The sequence below is a fragment of the Myxocyprinus asiaticus genome, chromosome 17 (assembly GCF_019703515.2).
Source record: "Myxocyprinus asiaticus isolate MX2 ecotype Aquarium Trade chromosome 17, UBuf_Myxa_2, whole genome shotgun sequence".
Classification (NCBI taxonomy): Eukaryota; Metazoa; Chordata; class Actinopteri; order Cypriniformes; family Catostomidae; genus Myxocyprinus; species Myxocyprinus asiaticus.
Genome location: NC_059360.1, coordinates 16,719,041 through 16,745,460, shown reverse-complemented (window position 1 = coordinate 16,745,460; position 26,420 = coordinate 16,719,041). Strand labels below are relative to the sequence as shown.

General features: G+C 39.7%; 1 protein-coding gene across 3 annotated transcripts in view; it reads right to left on the bottom strand.

Annotated features, from left to right (window-relative positions):
- Positions 1-26,420, bottom strand: part of crim1 (cysteine rich transmembrane BMP regulator 1 (chordin-like)) — a 199,154-nt gene that overhangs the window by 45,474 nt on the left and 127,260 nt on the right. For 2 of the 3 annotated variants that reach the window (XM_051722293.1, XM_051722294.1), the window contains exon 6: positions 3,817-3,999. The exons of the other annotated variant lie outside the window; for it this stretch is intronic. In XM_051722293.1, coding sequence (XP_051578253.1) covers positions 3,817-3,999 — 183 coding nt within the window. The remainder of the gene's footprint in view (positions 1-3,816; positions 4,000-26,420) is intronic. 3 annotated transcript variants of the gene reach the window in all.

The following is a 26,420-nucleotide window of genomic DNA, read 5'->3' as shown; positions in this document are numbered from 1 at the left end:
TTGATTGATTACAGCAGTAGTCAATCGCATTCTTGGCAACCGCAGTCCTACCGAGGCAGATCGCTGGATTGGTTACAGCTACGGCCAATCGCGCGCTTGTCTACAGCAGTGCGTGCACAGTGAATCTGTGTCTGACAAGAATGGAACTTGAACTCTGAAGAAGAGACACTCGTGAAACTTCTCATTTGTAAACGAGCTGAATGACCTGGTACATGCATCGACCGTCTGAATGAGAGGGCCATGTTGTTTGTTCACTTCGGTATTTTTCGTCTTCGTTGTTCATCAAGGAGAGAAAAGGGTGGAAGAGCTATGATAAATGTGCTAAAGTGAGTGATGTTTTTACACGTTAAGGGTCTTTCACATGACTCGCATAAGTGCTGCCGAATACATTGAAGTCTATGAAGTGACGCCAATTTACACCAAAGTTTTTTTCCAAACACGTTTTTGCTTCACAAATAATGTCTTTGAGAGTACAAAGCAACAAAAAATATTTTAAAACTCAAAATTTGTGAAGAGATATTGAATGCTCTTTAATTAAATATTACTTATTATTGTTTCCAAGGATCAGAGACCCCAGTTAAATTTTTACCAAGAAAATGCTTAGACCTAAACATAAACAAGTCCTTTTATTACTTTCTGCTATCAAAGAAATAGCTATTTTTTCTTTCTCTTCCAAATACATGTTTTCAATGTTTATTGTGCACATCTCCTGCTTTCTTGCATAGCAAACTCTAAAAATCGTCCCTCCGTGACGCTTTCTGCAACGCTTGTCATGTGGAGGGCAATGCGCCGCTTGACGCTGGTGTTGAACGGAGCGTTGACGCCTCGACTCAACTCATGTGAAATGTGCTTTACAATGATGAAAAAACATTATTGCAACTCAAAATTATTATTATTAGGCTATTATTGTCCTCTTTTCTGATAAAAGTCATTCTCAGCAGTTTAAATCTGTAGGAAAATGATACCGTAGATCTGCTTTGTGTTTATAAGTCTTATACTGAAGTCAGTAGATTTGTTGCCATGCAAGTTTTAATGAAGGAGAAGAACGTTATTAAAACTCACGATTATTAGACTATTACTGTTGTCTTTTTGGATGAAAAATAATGCTCAAACTGAAGGAATGCTTAAACACTATAAAGTCTCTTGGTAGATTTTGGTCATAAACGACTCAAAATTATTCAATGACTCACTCATAGCACATAAGATGCTCATTTGTCACCAACTAGTGACATTTCCAGAAGTGGTCACTGAACTAATAAGTTCATTAAATTGAACAAATTTGTGACACAGAAGCAAGCCACACCAAAATACCCTTTATTTTTGCAGCTAATTCTGCAAAATTGTGCAGTTAATTTGCTCTACTTGAATAATTAAAATCACTGGAATTGGTGCTTTTAGCTAATTGTTAAAATAAAAAAGTTTGTTCACCAGTGATTCTCTTACCTTTTTGCCCTTCATGAGTTTGCATTCCTGTAATTTGCTGTGGCATTGCAAGAATTCATTTGCAAGAACAAATCAACAAATTAGAAAAGAAGCACAATTTTTGTTTTTTCATTACCCAATTAACGCTCTTGCCACCTGTGACCTCATTACATATAAGTCATGTAGCATACCTACGTGACGTGATAGTGGTGTGCCGTGGTATTTTTTTATTCATAAAAAGTGTGCCGTGGCAGAAAAAAAGTTGAGAAACACTGGTTTAGACCAAGCAATCAGACCAAGTGTGAAAACAGCCTTTCTTTAACATGAAAAAAAGATGAGAGGTAACCTGTTTAAAGGAATAGTTCATCCAAAAATGAAAATTCTGAAATTTCTAACTAAAACGCATGTCATTCCAAACCTGTATTACTTTTTGCTATGTGGAAAACAGGACCAAAATTTATCATGAAAGTAGTCCATGCGATTCGTGTATCATATTCCAAGTCTTCTGAAGACATACGATAGATTTTGGTTAAAAAAAAAAAAAAAAACAACAACTGAGATTTAAGTAATTTTTCAGTGAAAATTTTGACATCTGTTGCTCCTTCACAAGTTCATTCACAGCAGCACCTGTTCAAGTGAGAACATGTTGTTTAGTGCTAAAAACAACACTAGTTCTTACAGGAACACAAATGCCACTGTGAACGAGCTTCTCTCATAGCGCTCCAAAATTTCGGGTTCTCACCAAAACCAAATAAGAAGTCATTCTACTATAAAAACATACTGTAAATTCCAGAACTCAACACTTAATCCCCAATGCAATAAAAGCATTTATTGAAACCAAACTGCCAAAACGCCCCATTCTCTACTTCCGCCACTTCCCTACGTCACTTGAGGTACTCATTAATTCAAGACGGCCTCTACGGCAACAACATCAACACTTATTTTAAAATCAACGTACCCTTGGTCCTGTCTACTGGTGCTCACTTGGCTCGTAAACAGAGACAGAGAGAAGGACAAAAGGCCTACTGTCTGTGGCCTAACTACTCCTGAACACAAAAGGAGACCCATCTGGACTATTTTGAATTATTTTTGTATACAAACATGTACTACAAAGACGTCTTTGACTGTTTTCATCTCTCTGGCATGCTTTTAAAAGACACGGCGTCTAGTTTCAACTCTGAAGAGAAGATGCGTTTCATCAGCTGCTGTGGCTCCTGTTGTTTTGTTGCTTAAACTGCTCAACAAACTGTTCGTTCATCTATCAGCGCTATTTTTAATTGTTGGTGAATGTAAACACACACTAGATGGACATCTTTGACCGTTTTATTTGTTTCCGGCGATGTGCCTCAGTGCAGGATGATAAACTGGATGTGTGTGTCTTGTGAAGCAGTCATAAAACGAAGGAATTGTCACTTAAGGATATGGGGCAGTTAAAAACATACTGGACCTGATCAAAAACGTAAGTAAACAGTTCCATTCATTAATATTTCAAATATCATGATTGTTTATGATGCTGAAACGCTGTCTACACCAGGCGCATCCATTGACGCGACACAACGGCTTGAGGCTGTCTACACTGGGCACATCGACACAAACTTTCTGAATTGTTTCTTTGTGTTGTTGGCAGTAGTAGCGGCAGCGTAAAATGGAACGGGACACCTGTTATTTTACTGTTGGAGTGATGCGCCACAATGGACGCTTCCATGGTAGACAGCATCATTGATTATAGCAACCGGTGTAGACAGGGTGTGAGTGTTAACAGTTGTGCTTGAGATGAACAGTGTAATATATTTGGATGCAATGTGTTGGATGTGTGTTATGTGTAAACCGTGAAATGTAAATTTCTAATGTTTTGGTGCTTGTTTATTCTCTTCCAATTGAGTTTAAAAAATGGCTGAATTTGAGGGACTGCAAGCTGTTTGCCAATCATAGTAGAGGGTGTTTACACTGAAGTTTAAAGGAGGAACTGAGGCAAAAATAGAGCTTTTCAGAAAGATGGTCAGACAGGGTGGAAAATTATCATATATTAAATTATGACTGTTTTGGTGAAATATTTTTTACTAATATTATTAGTGGACATCAGGGAAGATAATGAAACTATAAAAAAGAGCATTTCATGACCCCTTTAAGAAGACTTGGAATATTATGCATAGATGTCACATGAACTACATTTAAGATACTTTTGGACCTTTTTTTAAGCTTTTATCAACTGTCATTCTATTGAAAAAGCAGAATGGGATATTCATTAACATTTCTGCTTTTGTGTTCTACATAAGAAAGAATGTCATACAAGTTTGGAATGACACAAGGGTGAGTAAAATATGACTTAAATTTCATTTTTGTGTGAACTACTCTTTTAAAACAACAATCCAGCTACTTTTGGGGTAATCTAACCTTCGCACACAGGACAGCACTCTCCATCAGGTACGTAGTAACGTTCGCAGTGCAGCACACCACACTGTGCCGTAAAGCACACGGACACCCCGCCCTGACAGCGACAGAATCGACAAGCATCCATCCTGAACATGTCTCCATCGTGGTACTCCACTCCGTTGAAAGTGCAGGCCTGCTTTGTCTCTGCAAAACACAGTCATCCACACACAGTGCATCAGAGCTTGTCGTATATATGATTGACAGCACAACAATACAAACAGGTCTCTGACGACAGGGCCAAGAAGAATAGATAGTTATGGGGTGTGCAGGGACCTAAACATGGTGCATTTGTGTCCGAGAGAGCTTTTAGCAGCTGAGTTTTAGATGAGCCATAGAATTGATGCTCGCCGGTCACCATGGCAACCCTTAGGTGCAAAATTCCCCTTTCAGCTCATGTGTTACAAAGCCCGCAATTGTGTAAATAGAAATGGTATGTTTTTTTGTTTTGTTTTTGGGCTCAAAAGTGAAACTTAATTAAGATCTTTTTACATACAATCACAATGATAACTTCAAGCATAAAAAAAATAATAATAATAATTCCAGACAGACACTACACTCAATTTTTATTAGTATTTTTCTATTGCTTTTAGTAATAATATTTAAACGTGCTTAACCAAAATACATTAACTTAAAAAAATTCATGTCAAAAAGGTATTAAGACTTGTTTTTAAAGAATACATATTCAATGTCTAATTTAGATGAACTGTTTAGGTAACACTTAAAAAAAGAGGATGTATATTTTAACATTGGTTAACACAATAGTTAACTTTTACAGCCTTTTTAATCTTGGTTAATGTTCATTTCTACAAATACATTAACATTAGCTACATTAGAAAGCATTATGAACTAACAATAAACAATAGTATATTTATAAATGAACATTAACCAAATTTAAAGGTGCACTCAGTAATTTTTTTTTAATTTGTTGTCTTGGACACTGATACCTATTTGCATGGATGCAGCATCATTTAAACATTGTAGTTTTCAGTTACCAATTCCATTGCAGAAATGAACTATTCACAGTCAGCCATAATTAATTTAATCCATGTGTGAAAGTGTCCGATCACAGGGCGGTTACATAAATTAAGCGAGTATTTGGCTGATCATGTGATTCTAACATGGATGCCCCCATGAGGGGACCCTTTCCATTTAGAATTGACATTGATATGACTGGAGTCTTCATCTCAATGTGAGTGTTCATGATTTTATACATATGTTTCAAAATTACTATTAATTTCTTTATGAGTAAAACTTGTTAAATGAGGAAAACAAATTACTGAGTGCACCTTTAATAAATGCAGTAAAAAATGTTCATTTTTAGTTAATGATACCTAATGCATAAAATAATGTTAATGGGTAAAACCTTATTGTAAAGTCTTACCACTATTTAGATTAGATTTGAGTGATTTTGATTTAAATAAAAACATTTAAACATGTGAGCAATTTTTAAAATGTTGACAGTTATGTTTGAAGAACAAGACAATCTTGGTTCAGAAATTGTGTACAAATGGGTCTTTTTTTTTTTTTTTTGAAATATATAATTGGTTAATATACACAGATGAGCCAAAACATTATAACCACTCACAGTTGAAGTGAATAATGTTGATCATCTCCTAACAATGCCACATGTCAAGGTCTGGGTAGATGAGATGGTTAGAGAACAATCAGTTCTCTTAGTCAATGTGTTGAATGCAGGAGAAATGGGCAGGAGTGAAGACCTGAGCGACTTCGACAAGGGCCAAATTGTTATGGCCAGACGACTGGGTCAGAGAATCTCTGAAACGGCAAGGCTTGTGGGGTGCTCCCAGTCTGCAGTGGTAAGTACCTACCGACAGTAGTCTGAGGAGGGACAAACTGGCAACAGGGTGCCCAAGGCTCATCGATGTGCGAGGGCAACGAAGGCTATCCAGTCTGGTCTGAACCAACAGAAGGTCTGCTGTGGCACAAGTCACAGAAAATTTTAATGATGGTTATGGGAGGAATGTGTCACAACACACAGTGCATCGCATCCTGCTGTGTTTGGGACTGTGTAGCCGCAGACCGGTCAGAGTGCCCATGATGACCCCTGTCCACCGTCAAAAACGCACGTGGGGGGCGCGTGAGCGTCGGAACTGGACCTTGGAGCAGTGGAAGAATGTTGTCTGGTCCGATGAGTCCCGTTTTCTTTTACATCACATGGATGGCCGTGTATATGTGCGCCGTTTACCTGGGGAAATGATGGCACCAGGATGCACTGTGGGAAGACGACAAGCCGGTGGAGGGAGTGTGATGCTCTGTGCAATGTTCTGCTGGGAAACCCTGGGTCCGGCCATTCATGTGGATGTCAATTTGACATGTACCACATACCTAAACATCGTTGCAGACCAGGTGCACCCCTTCATGGCAATAGTATTCCCTGATGGCAGTGGCCTCTTTCAGCAGGATAATGCACCCTGCCACACTGCACACATTGTTCGGGAATGGTTTGAGGAACATGATAAAGAGTTCAAGGTGTTGCCCTGGCCTCTAAATTCCCCAGATATCAATTCGATTGAGCATCTGTGGGATGTGCTGGACCAACAAGTCCGATCCACAGTGGCTGCACCTCTCAACTTACAGGACTTGAAGGATCTGCTGCTAATATCTTGGTGCCAGATACCACAGGACACCTTCAGGCGTTTTGTAGAGTCCAAGTCTCTGTGGGTCGGCACTGCTTTGGTGGCACGTGGAGGACCAACAGCATATTAGGCAGGTGGTCATAATGTTTTGGCTCATCAGTGTATAATCAGTTCCCTCTCTTTGTGCTTAAATCCAGTGATGCTGAAACTGTATATGAAAACAGATCTGTTCAAAAACAGTAGACAGACTACAGTTGTAATGCAGAAGGAACCCTCAGCCTGCAACAAATGTGAGGCCTTGGACCATTCTATGTAGATCTTTCAAATGAAAGAGTGAGAGAATTTGAAAGCAATCCATTAACACAGGAATTATTAGAAACTTGTCCACAAAAAGCACCCAGACCATGTGGGATTTGATCTTTGCACGCTTAACTGTTGAAAGATTAGCCGATGCGGCACACAGGGTTTTTAATTCCAGTGAATAATTTTGTCAATTAGTAGAAGCTCAATAATCTGGTGTGGCAACTGCGAGGTTGTCACACTAGACGGGCACTAGACCAGTGTTTCGCAACCACTGTGCGAATTTTTAAACTCACGTGAAAGATTGTCAGGTGTGCCGTGGAAAATTATCAAATTCCACAAAATAAATAAATGCATGAAAAAAATAAAAAATAATTTCAGGGATCCAAACTCCTCACCTTTCGGAAATTCGCCATTTTGAAACAATAATCGGTCACTTTTGTGATTGTGAAGAGCAATGATTAATGTGCAAAAGTGACTGATATTTATATGCGTTAAGGGTTTTTCACGACTCACGTCAGCGCTGCAGAATACACTGAAGTCTATGAAGTGACGCCTTTTTCACACACACGTTTTTGCTTCACCAATAATGCCTTTGAGAGTACTAAGCAACAAGAAATATTTAAAAATTGTCCAAATTTGTGAAGAGACATTGAATGTCTCATGATTTATTTTAATTAAATATTACCTTATCGTTTACGAATATCAGAGACCCCAGTTATTGAACTAATTTAAATTCAAGAAAACGCTTAGACCTAAACATAAACGAGTTCTTTTATTACTTTCTGCTATCAAAGCAACTGCAAGCTTTTTTTTCTCTCACCAAATACATGTTTTCAATGTTTATTGTGCACACCTCCCGCTTTTTACGTAGCAAACTCTGAGACGCTTTCTGCAACTCTTGTCATGTGGAGGGCAATGCGCCGCTTGACGCTGGTGTTGAACGGAGCGTTGACGCCTCGACTCAACTCATGTGAAATGCGCTTTACAATGACGAAAGAACATTATTGCAACTCAAAATTATTATTATTTGTCTATTATTGTGGTCTTTTCTGATAAAAGCCATGCTCAGCAGTTTAAATAGGCTACTGTAGGAAAATGATACCGTAGATCCGCTTTGTGTTTATAATTCTTATACTGAAGTCAGTAGATTTGTAGCCATGCGAGTTTTAATAAAGGAGAAGGTAAGGATGTTATTGAAACTCAATATTATTAGACTATTATTGTTGTCTTTTTGGATGAAAAAATAATGCTCAGACTGAAGGGAGACTATAGATCTGCTTTGTCTTTTAATGCTTAAACTACATAAAGTCTCTTGGTAGATTTCGGTCATGAACGACTCAAAATGATTCACTGACTCACTCATAGCACATAAGACGCTCATTTGTCGCCACCTAGTGACATTTTCAGAAGGGGTCACTGAACTAATCAGTTAATAAAATTGAACAAATTTGTGAAACAGAAGCAAGCCTCACCAAAATACTCTTTATTTTGCAGCTAATTCTGCACAATTGTAAACTTGAATAAACTTGAATCACTAAAATAGCTGGAATTGGTGCTTTTAGTTTATTCTTTAAAAAAAATATCCCCAGAAAAAATGTTTGTGGACCAGTGATTGTCCTCCCTTTTTCGCCCCTCATGAGTTTGCTTCCCTGTAATTTGTTGTGGCATTGCAAGAACAAATCTACAAATTAGAAAAGACGCAAATTTGTTGTTTTTTTCATTACCCATTTAGCGCTCTTGCCACCTGTGACAGCGTAGCCTACCTATGTGAATTACCTATGTGAATTTTTTGCATAGCTGAATTTCAAACATTACGGACAGAAGACGGACAGAAAACATGGACAAGTTCTGGAAAAGGAAAAATATTGACGATGATTAGCCTATGTGGGATAGTGGTGTGCCGTAGAATTTTTTAGTTGTAAAAAGTGTGCCATGGCAGAAAAAAAGTTGGGAAACACTGCACTATGTGAATTTGCTCAGTTTTCTAATCAAAACGTTTTTGTTTCATCTGCCCGGGTATGTCGCTCTTCTCTGGGTGACTGCTACTGCTGCTGAGAGTGGCAAATAATTGGGAAAAAACTGCTTATAAATCAATGCACAAAAGAAAAAATTTAAACTTTAAAAAGTGATAAAAGAAATAATGTTATCCCCCTGGCATTAGGCAGATGTAAACCAAAGTTTTGTACAGAAGGATATGGTTATACAGATGGAGATATACAAATGTTTATTAAAGGATGTCTCCCAAGAGCTTCTTATCAGATGTTTTGCATGAACAGGGGTTTTTTGTGTTGTGTCCCTGTAAAGATATGTATTTAACTGAATGTTGAAGAAGAATCACACACTATACAGGTACAGAAGGGCTTGGAGCAGTTGTTTATCAAGAGGTCAATAGCTCTGAGTGTGAAATCCATGATGCTGAAGAAATGACTCTTGTTACATTAAACACCTGCTAAATTATAAATATTCCCTACCCAATACCAATGCAATTCATTTCACAATCCTTCCCACTCCCTACCCTATCCTTCCCAATCTCTACCCAAACTTTTTCCATTTCATACACATTTTCCTACCTTATACTTTACTGCAAAACATCTTCTTCATATTTTTTTCTCAGTATTTTTGTCCTGTATTCCAATAAAGGTATATAAATATCAGTTAAATTTTTTTTTTGTTTTTTTTTTTGCCATTTAGGTAAGAAAAATAAACGTGTTCTCCCTTTGAATTAAGCTTATTTTTCTACTCCCATTTGCAAATCATTTTTTTCTTGTTTTAAGCATAAACTTCAACACATTATTTTAGATTACAAAACAAAATAATATGTTGTGTCATTTTGCTTCTCAATAAAAGTATCTTGTTTTAAGGATATTTTTAATGATTTAAATGCCAAGTAAGAAAACTTTCTTTTTCTTTCTTTCTTTCTTCAGTGCACCCATTTCCAATGCAATTCCCTACTCATATCCAAACCTACTCAACCCATTCCCAACCCAATTCCCTTCCCTTCCCTATCCTACCCATTCCCAATCCTAATCAAATTCCTTTCCCTATCCATTCCTAATCTAATTCTCTATTTTACCGGTTCTCAACCCAATCCTAACCATTCCCAATCCAATTCCCTACCCATTCCCTACACAATTATCTGCTCTGTCTTACCCATTCCAACACTACTCATAACTCTATCCTGACTATTCCCAACCTAATACCCTTCACCATTCCAGCCCAATTCTCCACCTATTTTTTTTATATTATTCTACCCACATCCAACCAAATTCCCTACCTTACCCTTCCCATTCCCAATCCCTTAATAATTATCTACCCAATTTCATAAATTGTCTCCCCAATTAACTATAAACATTAACATTAGAAAGTAAACAAAATCTAAATGCTCATTAACGCTCATATACTCTATGCAAGCAATAATGGTAAACATTATTATTGGCTTGATCTCTGCAATGAAGGGGCTAACTCTTGAGATTTAACTCAAGCTCTAAAATGCCCCTCTGGACCTAATTATGGAAATAATGGAGATGGAGTTGGGGTGGTTGAACGAGTGAGGTAAGCAGCTGTTTACATATCTTTGCTGATTGCGAGAGCTTATGAACATGCTCCTCCACTGTGCTCAATTGGAAGTCCATTTTATTTGGAATTCCAGATTGTGGAATGAGAATTCCAATGTAACTCAGATCTTGGTGGTAACATTCTCCTGCTTTTTGTTATTAATTACAATAAGCACTTATCACACCTTAATGATTAATGGCAAAGTGTTTCGCCTAATAACGTGATATGGCAAAGGTGAATAATTAGCAGGGGCATGAGTGATAGTTAAGTCAGCATCTTGTCCTCCCAAATGTTTAGTGCAATGGCTCCACCCCATGGGTCTAATTCTTTAAAAATGATACAAGTGCCCATATCACAGTTACATTTGAAGTTAGAAGTTTACATAAACCTTAGCCAAATACATTTAAACTCAGTTTTTCACAATTTCTGACATTTAATCGTAGAAAACATTCCCTGTCTTAGGTCAGTTAGGATCACTACTTTATTTTAAGAATGTGAAATGTCAGAATAATATTAGAGAGAAAGACATATTTCAGCTTTTATTTCTTTCACCACATTCCCAGTGGGTCAGACGTTTACATACACTTTGTCAATATTTGGTAGTATTGCCTTTAAATTGTTTAACTGGGGTCAAACATTTTTGATAGCCTTCCACAAGCTTCTCACAATAAGTTGCTGGAATTTTGGCCCATTCCTCCAGACAGAACTGGTGTAACTGAGTCAGGTTTGTAGGCCTCCTTGCTTGCACACACCTTTTCAGTTCTGCCCACAAATTTTCTATCAGATTGAGGTCAGGGCCTTGTGATGGCCACTCCAATACCTTGACTTTGTTATCCTTAAGCCATTTTGCCACAACTTTGGAGGTATGCTTGGGGTCATTGTCCATTTGGAAGACCCATTTGCAACCCAGCTTTAACTTCCTGGCTAATGTCTTGAGATGTTGCTTCAATATATCCACATAATTTTCCTTCCTCATGATGCATTCTATTTTGTGAAGGGCACCAGTCCCTCCTGCAGCAAAGAACCCCCACAACATGATGCTGCCACCCCCATGCTTCAAGGTTGGGATGGTGTTCTTCGGCTTGCAAGCCTCACCCTTTTTCCTCCAAACATAACGATGGTCATTATGGCCAAACAGTTCAATTTTTGTTTCACCAGACCAGAGAACATTTCTCAAAAAAGTAAGATCTTTGTCCCCATGTGCACTTGCAAACAGTAGTCTGGCTATTTTATGGCAGTTTTGGAGCAGTGGCTTCTTCCTTGCTGAGCAGCCTTTCAGGTTATGTGGATATAGGACTAGTTTTTATTGTGGATATAGATATTTGTCTACCTGTTTCCTCCAGCATCTTCACAAGGTCCTTTGCTGTTGTTCTGGGATTGATTTGCACTTTTCACACCAAACTACGTTCATCTCTAGTAGACAGAATGTGTCTCCTGAGCGGAATGATGGCTGCATGGTCCCATGGTGTTTATACTTGCGTACTTTGTTTTGTCTCTTTGAATGCCATAGTTTATGAAAAACCACAACTTTATACCCCTTCCTGCTGAATATCATATGTTCTAAAGATAAAGCCTGACCCAAGCCATCTGGAAGCAACGAGAGATTTGTAGAAGAGCAGATAGTGTGCTCGCCCTCACTTGTTTTACTGGTTGTTATGACCTCACCATAGAAATAAAACCTGCAGAGATAAGGTCCCTATTGAAAAGACCAGCTTTTCCTAACACAACTTTGCATGCTGGTCCAAGCTGATTTATGCTGGTTTGGTGCTGGTCTAACTGGAAGACCAGCATAGCCATGCTGTTTACCAGCAAAACTTGCTGCTAAAGCCTTTCTACTGATGCTGGTTGACCATGAAAGTCTTGCTGGTTAGGCTAGTCAAGAAGACTCATTTGGACCAGTGTTCGCACCATTAACAAAAACTAAAAGAAAAACTACATTATTTTTGTTTTTGTTTAACTCAGATTAAAACAAAAAAACCTAATTAAGATAAAATAGAAAATGACCATTAATTAGTTTTAGTTATTGATACACGGTATATTTTACAATTTGAAACTTTTAGAAACCTGCCTTTCATGCCTTTAGATGGGTAAAAAAGGAGAGTCTATGCTTTCCTGCTACATTTCTGTTTTTGTTATTAACATTTTTTATTTATTCCATCCACACGACAGATAAAAACAACATAAAATATGGAATCAATTATATAAATTAAACCCCTCCCCCCTATACAAACAAGCACTACAGTGGTCACTTACAATTATAACATAAATATATATATATATTTCCCTGCACCACTCCCAAAACGAGGGTGGGTCAATTATCTGAGGCCATCAGATGACATTCGGCGCTTCAGCTCTGCCTCTGCATTTTTAATATTCCCTTCCAACTCCACAAGTTCTTTGGATTTTTTTGATGAATGAGGCATACTGTATGATCCGACCCCTAACAACCGCCTTAAGTGCCTCCCACGTGATGCCCACAGAGGATACTGAGGACCAGTTTGTCTCCATATAAACATTGATTTCAGCCTTTAACATTTGTTGGAAATCAGGATTTTGCAAAAGGGATACATTAAAGCACCAACTATATGATTTCTTTTTCTGATTATTTTATTTGTTTCCCTATCTCAACCTCAGGACTCCTATCCTGAGGTCACCAGAACCGGCCAGATCCAGCTCTGTTCCTACTTGGTGTTGGACTCCACTGCTACGTGTCGCTGTGTGATGATGACTAATAGCAGCCGGTGCCAGCCAAACATCACTTCAGTCTATTACGATGGACTTCAGAGGATGAACTGATGCCATCTCCAACCATAAGACATGGGATACTTCATATGCCATTGCCTGAACCTTGGACTTAGGATAGACCTCACCGAAATTACTGGCCAGGTTGAACTGTGATGCACCTAACTGATCTCTGCCTACATCACCTCGGTCTAATGATGGACTACACTCTTGAAATGGAATACATAGACTATCATTTAATTGCCAACAAAACCCTTCATCAGCCAACTAATAAGGACAATTACACCTATGTGAACTTCTGCAGTTAATCCAGGATGAACTTCGAAGACATTAGACATTAATCTTACAGTTCTTACAAAATCTTTGTTTTAAACACTGACACTTACTTAGTTTAATAATTTTAAACCATGACTTGCACTATACATAAGTAATATTGGCATTATATTCATGATGTTAACCAGAGGGGAACTGGCCCCCACAGTGAGTCTGGTTTCTCCCAAGGTTATATTTCTCCATTAACCAACATATTATGGAGTTTTGTGTTCCTTGGCACAGTCGCCTTCGGCTTGCTCACTGGGGTTATAAATACAATTATTATTTAATTACTTATTTTTAAACAATACACAATCGTATTTTATCAAACTACACAATGATGACTCTAAGACATTATAGATATTACAGTTTTATCTTCTGTTAATGCCTGATCTTCTGTAAAGCTGCTTTGAAACAATGTGTGTTGTGAAAGGCACTATACAAATAAAAAATGACTTGACATGATATCATGAGGGGTACCAGTGGCTTGCAACATCCCTTTAAGATCTATAAAAAAGCCCTGATCATCAGCGTTAGGTGCGTAAATATTAGCCAAAATCAATATTTGCCCCTGAATTTCTGCTACAACAATAATGACTCTTCCTAATTTATCTTTAATCTGTTTGAGACATTTGAATTGTAGATTTTGCTTACTTATCAAAGTAATGACTCCCCTGCTCTTACTTGAACCAGCACTAAAGGAAATATGTCCACCCCATATCTTCCCAAATTGTTCAGCTTCCTGCGGGGGAAGATGCACTATATAAAGAAACATTATATAAAATTTCTTACATTTAAGAAAAGAAATAACCTTCCCTCTTTTTATGGGGTGCCCCAACCCATTAGCATTCCACTCATATTAACATTTGACATTTTGACATATCAGAACAAATAGATTGTGTGTCAAAAATAAAATTAATAAGACCACATTCCAACATTAGTGCAACAATCAAACCCCGAACTTCCCCCAGGACCAAACAAATAGAAAAAAGAAAAACGTGCGCATTAACCCCGCACATGACAGCGCCAACTGGTGTCCATCCCTCTAAACTCAAACAGTCCATGTACACCTATGAGAACCCCTGTGACAACTTTGCCATCGGATTGCTCAAGTCCGGTGCTTCTATACAAATTTTGTGAGACAGAATTACATAACAGAAAATAATCTATAAAACAAACTCCAGCCAATAGGCAGAATAAGCACAAAGAATGTGTAGATTCAGTCACAAAACTGTATTGAAGGTGTGTTCCTCCACAAAACAAGCTCCAGCCTCTAGCAGAACCAGCACAAAATAATAATAATAATAATAATAATAATTCCGTTCAGTTTCCTCAGACAGTCAAACGAATGTTCAGTAAGCCAGCTACTCTTGAGTGCAGCAGATGACCTAATCCTTCCAATGTCCTACAAAAAATACTCCACAAAACAAACACCAGCCAATAGCAGGCATAAGCACAAAGAACCTGCAGATTCATCCACAACTGTCCCGAAGGAGTGTTATTCCACAAAACAAACTCCAGCCGCTAGGTGGAACCAGCACAAAAAGAAACAAAACAGGCAACCAGTTTCCTTGGACGGTCAAGTGTATGTTCAGCGAGTCAAGGTCACTTGGAGGCAATATGAGAAACACACCATGACTTCCTCAGTCCATCAATTTTATAAAAAACATCGCTTGCTGTGAGCATGTAAATATTTTGCGTCCATCCTTAGTATCTATTCTCAATTTGGCTGGAAACATCAGTGCAAAAGCAATCCTCCGTCGGTGCAAGAGTTTCTTGAAGGAGAGTTACTACACAAAACAAACTCCAGCCACTAGGCAGAACCAGCACAAAAAGAAACAAAATGGCGTCCAGCTTCCTCAGACAGTCAAGTGTCTGTTCAGCGAATCGAACTCATTTGGGGGCCACGTGAGAAACACCAAATGGTTTACTTACCCCATTGTCTCCATGAAAGACAATGCTTGCTGTGGGCATGTAAATATTTTGCGGCCAACCTTAGTATCTATTCTCAATTTAGCCAGAAACATCAGTGCAAAAGTGATTTCCATTGATTTAAGAGTTTCTTGCATTCCTTGAATCGATCACATTTCTCTCTTGTTGAATTCGCAAAGTCTGGAAACAAGAAAATGCTGCGGTTCTTCCAAGAAAGCCTTCCTTTATTCCTCAACTTGCGTAACACACGATCTTTATCGGATGATCTCAGAAATTTGACCAGAACTGATCGGGGCCTGTCTCCCTCCTCGGATCTGCAAGCCGGGACAGTGTGAGCTCCCTCGATTTCCAGTTTATGGCCTGTTATGTTGAGCAGACTCAGGAAGAGCTCGACTAGGAACTTCACCACATCCTCATGCTCAGGAATTCCAACAATTCGGACGTTGTTTCACCGATTACGGTTCTCAAGGTCTTCCAGTGTTTCCCAAACGTGCTCCAAATCTGCTTTGATCACTGCTTTGGTCGCAGCTAATTCCCTCTCCCTCTGTTTCTCAACATCCCTGATTCTTGTAACCAAGAGAATTTCGCCTCCATCACCGTAATCGATTGACGTATTACAGCCAGATCTTCCAGGTCCACTATGACTTTTGTCAGCATTACAGACATGCTCAACAGTTGCCGTTGAAATTCTCCCGCCGCACCGTCCAGACTGAGTCCCTGGTCTGCAGCCTTGTCGGGGGCTTCAGCTTGAGCACGTAAGTGTCTTTTAATGTCTCCAGAGTCCAATGATTTTGAATTCTTTGACATGTTGACTTCTTGGAACAGTTATGTAGCAGGGTGTATCGAATCTCAAAGGTCTATGACACAAAAAGAACCAAAAACTAGCAAAGCGCACAGAGCCCGTCATTCACACGTCCGACCCTCGCATGGCACCATGCGACTCTTCGTATTTCTGTTTTTGAAGGGTAAGCCATAAGTGCTGGTGTATAAACAGCTGGCTCAGGCTCATAGTGAGTTAGTGTCTGCACAAGGGCTCTTCCCTCTCTCACCTTAGCAGGACAAGCAGGTTGTAAAATATAAAGTTTGTCAGGCTTGAACTGATGACTCCTTTTCTCAACCCACTGGCTGCCTTAATTTGGGATTTTACTCATCACAAAGCATTATCCAACTGTAACAAATTCCTTCATAGTTTTATGGAAAAGTTTTTGATTTGGACTTATTCCAGAATCCACTGGCATTACTTTTAATATTCAAAATGTCCATCGGGGCCTGGGTAGCGAGTACTGACACTGACTACCACCCCTGGAGTCAAGAGTTTGAATCCAGGGTGTGCTGACTGACTCCAATCAAGTCTCCTAAGCAACCAAATTGGCCCGGTTGCTAGGGAGAGTAGGGTCACATGGGGTTACCTCCTCGATGTTGCGATTAGTGGTTCTCGCTCTCAATGGGGCACGTGGTAAGTTGTGCGTGGATCGCGGAGAGTAGCTTGAGCCTCCACATGCTGGTAGTCTCCGCGGTGTCATGCACAACGAGCCATGTGATAAGATGCGCAGATTGACTGTCTCAGAAGCGGAGGCAACTGAGACTTGTCCTCCACCACCCGGATTGAGGTGAGTAACAACGCCACCACGAGGACCTACTAAGTAGTGGAAATTGGGCATTCCAAATTGGGAGAAATAAAAATAAAAAATACAAATACAAATATATATATATATATATATTCAAAATATCCTTTCAGAGCTGTAATCCTCTAATGACCAAGAAAGAAAATACTGATTCAAAATCTGAGTTTACTTTTTTAAAGTACTTTTGAAATGGTCAGGATTGTTCTAGCTAGGGATAGGATAGGATGTTGACTAGTTAGTTGTTGGACAGATCGACATTTAGCGATTAATGGGATTGACTAGGCCGTTAATCTAAATATATATATTTTAAATCTTTATTTTAAAGTTAATATTACAGACAACATGGTAGTATTAATTACTGCTATATTTACTATCATTAATTTAAAGTTATATTAATAATTCAGGGTTCATGTGTTTCAAAAGCAAAATACATATGTTTATTCTTTTTTTTTTCTCCCATTTTCTCCTCAATTTAGAATGCCCAATTCCTAATGTGCTCAAGTCCTCATGGTGGTGTAGTGACTCGCCTCAATCCAGGTGGCGGAGGACGTATCTCAGTTGCCTCCTCATCTGAGACCGTCAATCCGCGCATTTTATCACATGGCTTGTTGAGCGCGTTACCGCTGAGACATCGTGCATGTGGAGGCTTCATGCTTTTTTGGGCATCCATGTACAACTCACCACGCACCCCACCGAGAGCGAGAACCACATTATAGCGACAATGAAGAGGTAACCCCATGTGACTCTACCCACCCTAGCAACCGGGCCAATTTGGTTGCTTAGGAGACCTGGCTGGAGTCACTAAACAAGCCCTGGATTCGAACTCGTGACTCCAGGTGTGGTAGTCAGTGTTTTTACTTGCTGAGCTACCCAGGCCTCAGCTCATAGGTCTATTCTGACTGCAAGCAAGCTTAAAAAGCCTCCCAATAGATTTTACTAATAAAGTTAATTTCAGCTCATTTAAAAAGTCACCTAACTCAATGTAATATTTGTAAGATTACAAAGACTGCACCTCTAAATAAATTCCCTTTAAAACACTGTCACTACAGCCATCAAAACATCACTTTTGCAACAAATTTCCCTTCCTTCAACAATTCATTTCTGTTGTGACAATGTTCCCTTTAGTATGCATAATCCACTTTTTGTGATGACTATGGTTCTGTTTACACTTGGCATTAACATGCTATCACCGGATCATCACCCAATCAGAACACACCGCATGTATATGTGTCAACATCAAGTAGCTTCTGTGTCAATATAACTGATCAGATCTCTTTTCACCACACAGTAGCATTCGATTATGTCATCAAATACAACCCTGTAAACAAAGCAATGCACGTTTCTCCTGAAATAAAATAAATTCGAAACACTGTGACCATGAAAAATATACAAACAAGTTTATATAGTAATGTTGGATAATATTTCACAAAGGTGTTATAAGACAAGAATGAAGATAAATGTAATTGGTGGGTTGGATCCTATTACCCACGTACTGCGATATCATCAATACTTGATGCACACTGTTAGTACTTACACAAGCCAAGAGCTAAAGACATTTAAATCATGCCATTATTTTGTCTGTTGATAGGCATTGGACATTAAACATTTACCAGTGGGATAGAACAATCGAGAAGATGACACTAAACAATACAGATAAATGTTTCTTCTTACAGATGTGTGCAATCTTTATATATGCAAATGCTACTCTGTTCAGTTAAAGACATTAACTATTTTACTGTGTCTGGCCTATGTATTTTTTGGCCACAAGTCACTGATTTTAAAATTACGGTCAAACATTTCTATTGAAATATCACTTTTTATCTGTTCCTCAGGTTCAACGCCAGCCACAGAAATTGCCCTCCATTGTAAATATGCTGTAAACAGTTAAACAGGCTGTGACAAGGAGGAGGGCGGGGCTGGGCTATGACTATGCACGCCCAGCCCCCAATCGGGCTAATCAGCCGAGGAGAGGGATAAGTGCAGCGGGATGCGGCAGTTTGAGGGAGAGAGAGAGCCACACGCAGCTGCCGTGTGTGCGTTTATGTTTTGTTTCTTTTTGTTTAAGTTTAAATTAAAATATTACTTCGACTGTTCAGCCGGTTCCCGCCTCCTCCTTTCCCATTTGAGCCTTGTTACATTGGTGACGAAGCCCAGGAGGGAGGATGGATGCGATGTCGTGGAGTCCTCACCACTGCCGTCCGCATAAAAGAAGCAGCTGCGGCCATCCGCCGGGGGACGGAGGAGTCGCTGCCGGCCGGCTGGACGCAGAGGAACAGCCGCCGTCCGCGAGGGGAGGAGGGGCTCGCTACCGGCCACCTGGAGCGATGGAGCCACTGCCAGGGGCGGAGGGGCTCCCTACCTGCTGCCAGAACGCGGAGGGGTGTTCCATCCGCCAGGAGTCTGAGGACTTGCTCTGGTCCGCCCGGGGAGGAGCGGCTGTCATCTGCCAGAGGGTGGAGGAGTGATTGAGGGCCAGGCGACGGCGTGTTTGGGAACCGGCGAGCAAGGTTTTTTCTCTCTCTCCTCTCTCTCTCACTGACGCATCCTGCTGCACTTATCACTCTCCTCGGCTGATTAGCCCAATTGGGGGCTGGGCGTGCGTAGTCACGGCCCCGCCCCGCCCTCCTCCTTGTCACACAGGCTTCTTGTGTAATTTGTGTTTTCGTATTTTGGTTTTTAGCATTCATAGCATATCATATTCATAAATCAATAAGGGTCTCTGCTCTTTATTCATATTCTCATAGCTCTGTCTTCACTAATACCTGCTGCATTTACAATGACTGTTTACTCTGGACTTCAGAGACGAGACCCAGCCACGTTTGGTATTACCTTGAATGTAAGATGTTCTACTTGAAAATTAATGTAATAAATGAGATGCAGTCAAACAGTTAATAATATCGGAACATTCAATAAAAAAGAGCATACGCTATTTACCTACACACAAGATATTAAAGCAAGCTTACATGCTGATGCTGTCCTTACTGCTTTATGTAAACAAAGTACAGAATGCTAGTGTTCTAAATTCAAGATTACATTTATTGTCACTCTACTTTTATATAGGTGCACAAGAGATAAAATTATTTTACTAAAGGGCCAAGATAGCAACAAAAGAATACTTACAAATGCGAGAAACAGTCAGGTAAACATTAGCCTGTCATTAGTCCTGGCAGAGAGGAGGGGGTATAATGATAGTGGGCGGGATTTGTGTGACATTAACCTGTGAATTCAGATATGATGGCTAGATTGGGTTTAGATTACAATCATATCTGATCACAATGCGTCCCCTACTACCTTAGGATCAGGACAAGTAGATCAGAACACATTCCGATCACAAACGTGTTTACACTTGTCTTTTCAATATGTATGTGGATAACATTCAGATACAGGTTGCATTTTGAAGTCAAGTGTAAACGGGCCTAAGACAGTTCCCATTCAAGTCGGTCACTCTGACGATGCATCAGTAGCTGATCATGCCAATTTGACTGGCTGGTGACTCTTGGCTAAACGCAATATGCTTGTGTAATCGCAGGCATATAAACTGAGGCCCAGAGCCACACCATCAGAATTTTCCTCTTTCAGGGTCGCATAGACTTCTCTCATGCTCTGGAATCCAAACCCAAGTTTCGTTATTATACTGTAAGTTGCTCCTGGTCAGCAAGTAGGACTTCTTCTCCCTGTGTGCTTCAACAAAAAGTGTATCCTTTGAACACTTCCATGTTATTTTATTACTTGCATTGTATTCATTGTGTGTTTTCTTTTAGTGACCGTCTGTGCCCCTGATTGGTGCGCATGATACTATCACGTTCGGCTGAGATGAGGGGGATGCTATATAGCTGAGCTTTTATCAAGTGAGCTGTGTATGGACTCGGGTGTGGTGCTTACCATATTTTCCTCCGAGGGCAGGTAAACGGGTTGCTAAAAAAAAAAGAGGAAAAAGGTGTTCATCGTGTTGCTGCGCTTGAGTTTCATCTCCGGTGCTGTTCTTCCAGAGTTGCACATCTACCCTGTAAAAAAGGACAGCTTCACCCTGTTTTTACTGTTGTTGACGGCATGCCAAATGAATTGTCATGTCGCAACCTTGTCGCCTAGCAGCCATCTCAGTTTCCCCATTGTTGTGAGCCAAGAACGAGTTGGTGATGTGACACAGGTCACTTTGATACCTGTTTTTTACTTTTGTTGGTTATGTGCCAGAAGGTTGGCATGTCACAACACAAACTTAGAACATTGTTATGTATGCACGAGGCATGCTTTTTGGATAGACCCTGTTGAGCAGTGTCTTCCGCATTCCCAGGACAGCACTCTCACTTTCCCTGCCATTGTTTGCTGGGAGAGAGTCATGTCTCCTATTGATATGTACAATACAAAGCAGATTTAGTATAGCGTAAGGGTGCCAGGTGGGGGGAATGAAGACTCCATCCTCAGACTGTTGGGAAGTATTCAGGGAAGCCGAGGTGAACCTGTTTGCCTCCCCAGAGTCCACACATTGTTGCCTCTGGTACTCCATGTCACAAGTTCCACTACGCTTGGATGCCTTAGCTCACAAATGGCCAACAAAATGCAATATATTTAATAATATTCATTACCCCCCATCCGCTTGCTACATCAAGTATTGTCCAAGATACAGGAAGACAAGATAACAGTGATACAAGTTGCGCAGAAATAGCCTAACAGCCACTGGTTCCTGGAGGTGGCTGTTGGATGCAGTTCCATGGTAAATTCCTTTGAGGGCAGATCTGCTCTCACATGCTCGAGGCACAATCTGGCATCCTCAGCTAAAGCTGTGGAGACTTCATGTCTTGCCCATGAACGGGGCTTGTCTGACACAATCCGGTTGTCACAACCGGTGTTAGGCACCATAGTACAGGCCAGGGCCCCTTCAACAATGTGGCTGTATGCCTTAAAATGGGGATTTTTTACTGATTGTTGCTCCTCCCGAGTGAGGACCCAATGCATTGCCCTGTGCAGATGGTACTCTGCTTTCAGAAAGAGCATTCGGATGCAGGACTCACTCCATCCATGCTCAAAGTATACGTTGCTACCATAGCGACCACTCATGATTTCTGAGGGCTTGTATGTAGGCAAACACACTATGGTCAGCAAAATTTTGCCTTGTGCGAGATGGCTAAGACCCTGTCTGAACAGGGTGTCTGAACAACTCTTTGTTTGCTTTAGAGGCAGTTAAAAGGGTTTGGTCATCTCCAAGAAGAGAATTTCGGTGGCGGGGAATTGGTAGGTGCATATCGCAGCCGCATTCGGCATATCACGGCGTTGTTTTGCGGCCCGTTCAGCCCCAGAAAATTCCCAGTTCTCCTTATGGCCAGTCCGCCCCTGCTATCAGGAGTATGCCTCCTCCTGGGTATTGGCAAAAAGGCATGTCATTAGAGGAGGACATTTGTCTGGCTGCAGGTTGGGCTTCCCCTTACACCTTTGCCAGGTTTTATAAAATGCATGTATCTTCTCTCTCTCTTCCCAGATTTTTCACAAAGAAAGGGGGCGGACTGACCAATGTTTACTAACCAGTTGGTTAGTGTCATTGTATTGGGTGTTACGTCTAAAACTAAGGTCTCTGTATTCCAACTGGAGTAAATGAGAGCATAAAAGCAAAGTTTCACTACACTGTTGGATAGTTTCATGGTACCAAAGCCTTAGTCAGGTGGCCGTTCTGCACCCCTCCTTCCAACTAAGTGAGAGGATGTGTTAATATATTGGACCACTATCCGGTATGGCTAGTGTCTCAATCTCAACATTGAACCATAATGGTTTCCTATTTTTCAGTATGAAGGGGTGGTTATAGCAAAGCCTTTTTACTATCCTGTTGGCTAGAGGGCATTGCCCTATCAGTTGCATTGTGTTTTGGAATACAGAATAAGCTACTGACACAGCGTTAAAGAGACTGACATGAAAGGGAATATTTCGGTTAAGTGTAACATTGGTTCACTGAAAGGAGGGAACAGGATTCTGCGTAGCTTTATTACATGGAACACAAAAGAAGCAGCAGAAGGACAGTCTTAGTCACCATTCACTTTCATTGTTTGGTAAAAAGATGCAATGAAAGTGAATGGTGACTGCTGAAGACATTCTGCATAACATCATCTTTTGTGTTCCATGGAAGAAAGAAAGTCATATGTGCTTGGAAAACCATGAAGGTGAGTAAAATAAACAGCATTTAAATTTTTAGGTGAACTTCTCTTTATGTTAGACTAATCAGCTAGGTGCTCAGACAACCCACCGACTAGTCTATTTTGAAAATGTGTACAGTAGATATGTACATCCCTAGTTCCAGAATTTGCATCAATTACTCATGTTCTTCACTGCAAAAAAGACAAACTGTTAGCCTGGGAGATATTTTAACAAAGCTATGGATGCAGCAGTGTAGTTGGAGACTCAGGTATCTCCACAAGTTCGTCCAAAATCTTAAACAACACCTACAGAAACACAATTGAGCCTGCATGATGATAGACATTGAAAACCACATATCCAAGGGGCTCATGTTGTTAATGACAACCAACTGAGCCTAAAGGCAGTAGTCCAATACCGCACCAACAATTTTGGCTGCTGAGTTTGCCAGGGTAAATTAAATTCAACACACACACACACACACAAAAAACACCTTTAAAATCGACTTCACATTTAAGTCAGAGTGTTTTACACTTGTGTCAGCCACAAAGTGTCAAGGCCCTGTCAACATTTCTCACACTCTCTGCAACTCAGTTCCTTTGCACAAAAATTTCATAGCCTTGTTTCAAGTCTATACTCTAGAAAGTATCATCTCGACTGATTGCTTTGATTCTACATGAGTATTTCAGTCTTTGCAGTTACGTCTAGTATATTTCATATCAGGCCTAATAAAGCTATTTGCCTCTGACTGAGGCATATTTATATGCAAGTAGACCCACAGGGAATCTGTGTCCACAGCACCAGAAGCTCCACAGATTTCTGCAAATTGAAATTACCGCCATTCACAAAGTTCCACACATCCCCCACCCCTTTTATATTATTATTAAAATTGACTCTATTTACATTCTGCAGGCATGTTTAATGGGTGGTCATTTTGTGTGAGGTTCCAAAGAAAAAATAAAATACATACTTAAGTTCATAGAATTTAATCAAACTTGCTGTGCCTCTGAAACTACTCCTCAGCTGATGTTACCAGTTCCTCTTTTTCAACCCTCCCCTCAAACTATCTGTCATATGGAAACCTCTTTTCACTCAATCCCTGTCCAACATTTTCTCTCGTTGATATACTATTTCATTTGGAAATACACTACACTACCAAAGTAAAATAGGATGTAATTGCCACTTCATGTTGACTTAATATTTTGGCTAATGTGATAATGCTTTCATTTACCAATAGTACATTCAGCTCCATTTAACACATTTTAGCATGTTTAAATCCATTCCACAGAATTCCACAGATTTTCCCTCTAAAATCAGCACAGAAAATGTGAAAAAATAAATAAATAAAAATAAAATGCTGCTGATCCCATTTTGGCCATAAGGTAATTTTAATAATATACAGTGTTGCATACAGGCATTATCTCATACAAAAGCTCACAGGAGCTTCTCTCCCATCTTGAAACACCACACCTAAATTAGTGGAAGAGATTGGTAGCCACGGAAACACTACCCAGAGACGCTGACGACTAGCTTTCTCTGTCTTAAGACCGGTCCAACTGGTCCCCTCCGGGGCCTTGAGGCCAACAGCTGTTAACTGTCCCCACCTGAATTGTTTGAGTGCATGGCTGCACTAGCAGGATTTAGCAAGGACTAGCAAGATGAGGTAAGTGGGAGAAGGCAACTATGCAATCTATATGACTGCCCAGCCCTCCATACATCTGTATATGACAAAAGTGATGATACAAATTAAGAATGTCTTAGAATGTCCAGTGTTATCATATGAATTGCTGAAAATACAGATATAGAATTACACATACACAAAAATTGTCTCTCTTTATACAAAGTGTATCTTAACCATGCAGAAAAAGAGTTTAAATTTAACTCTAAGACTTTGACAGAATTGTGAAGAGGCAGTAATGAAATTCTCCATCTGGAGATTAAAACACCTCCACATCTCAGTCTCACACTACCCAAAAAGAGCAGCAGAGCGCGACCTAAAATAACACATCCATTACCGTTCAAAGCCTGCTAACCTTAACGTGGAGGATTTACATAATCCTTCAGTCGCAAAATTGTACTCATACAGATACCTCCCACATTGGTTCATGCTTAAACACGAAACCGTGTGCGCCAATTTAATGTAGTAGAAGAAACGTAGCTAGTAATCAATCTCAAACCAGGTGCCACACAAATCTTTAAAAACGTAGGTCTTAAAAGGGGCCATATTATATACTTTTGTAGCATTTTATATTTCCAATGAAGTCCACTTAAACTGTAAGTCAAGGTTTCTTGCACCAAAAAGTATGCAAACGCAAATGTGGATGCTTGGCCAATGGAATGCAAGCATTGCAGTCCTGTTGTACATACGTACTTAATGTGAATTCTTGCAGAACAAATCTCAGTGTTCAATAGCTATGTTTCCATCCACACTGCAAGTTTAATGTATGCAAAAAATTGGAATATCGCAAAAACAATTTGCGAATAAAGCAGTGTTTCCATCCATGTGTTTAAGAAAACACAATAGTCACTTCTGGGGAAATTGGTGCAAAACAGAAATGAAAATGTAAGAAGCCGATGTGGCTCTTTTATTAAATGTAATAAATTACTTGCGGGTTAGAGCGCGCAGACAAAATGCTCTGACGAACTTTATGTTTGCTAGTGTTCAGCGGTTGTTGGCTTATCTCTGGGAGCAACAGCGTGTCAGGCAGTTCTGGGAGGTAATAGCAGCCGCTCATTTGATGACAGGCTTAGTCTCTGTAGCAAAGTAATTTTTTATGCATATCTATATTCCAATAGGAATATATTCAGTAAATGTGTTTCCATCTTAGTTTATATGCATGTCTTCTTATTGAATAAAACATTTAAAAAGTTTAAGCACATTTCGGAAACTTTATTTGCATTTTGGTGTTTTCACCCAGCATTTTTTTTTTATAAAATATCCATCAATTTGCATAAAAATATGCTAATGGAAATCTAGCTATTGAGTCACTATCTTCATTGCCATTGCCTTTAATGTTGACAGTTCAACTAGCTTGCTTAAAAAGATTCTCTTCAAACTGTAGCTTCGCCATGATAGTATTTGACCAGAAAGAGAAAACTGACTGAACAAGAGGACAGCTTGCGCAAATGCCCACTATGGCCACCCCCTTGTGACAATGCTGAAATGCAAAGCATACTTACGTTGCATTATGAATTGCATTCTGACACTTAAATTTGAGCTTGTGTTATCTAGAAAAGCCTGGATGCACTTACTTGCTTAGAGAATGTTTCGGGAATTGTGTTAATGTGGCTATATGTTAATGTACAAATTATTTTAATGTCAACACCAAGACAATTTCTGAACAATAAATTTTTTTTTTCAACTTCCTTTCAATAAATGGTC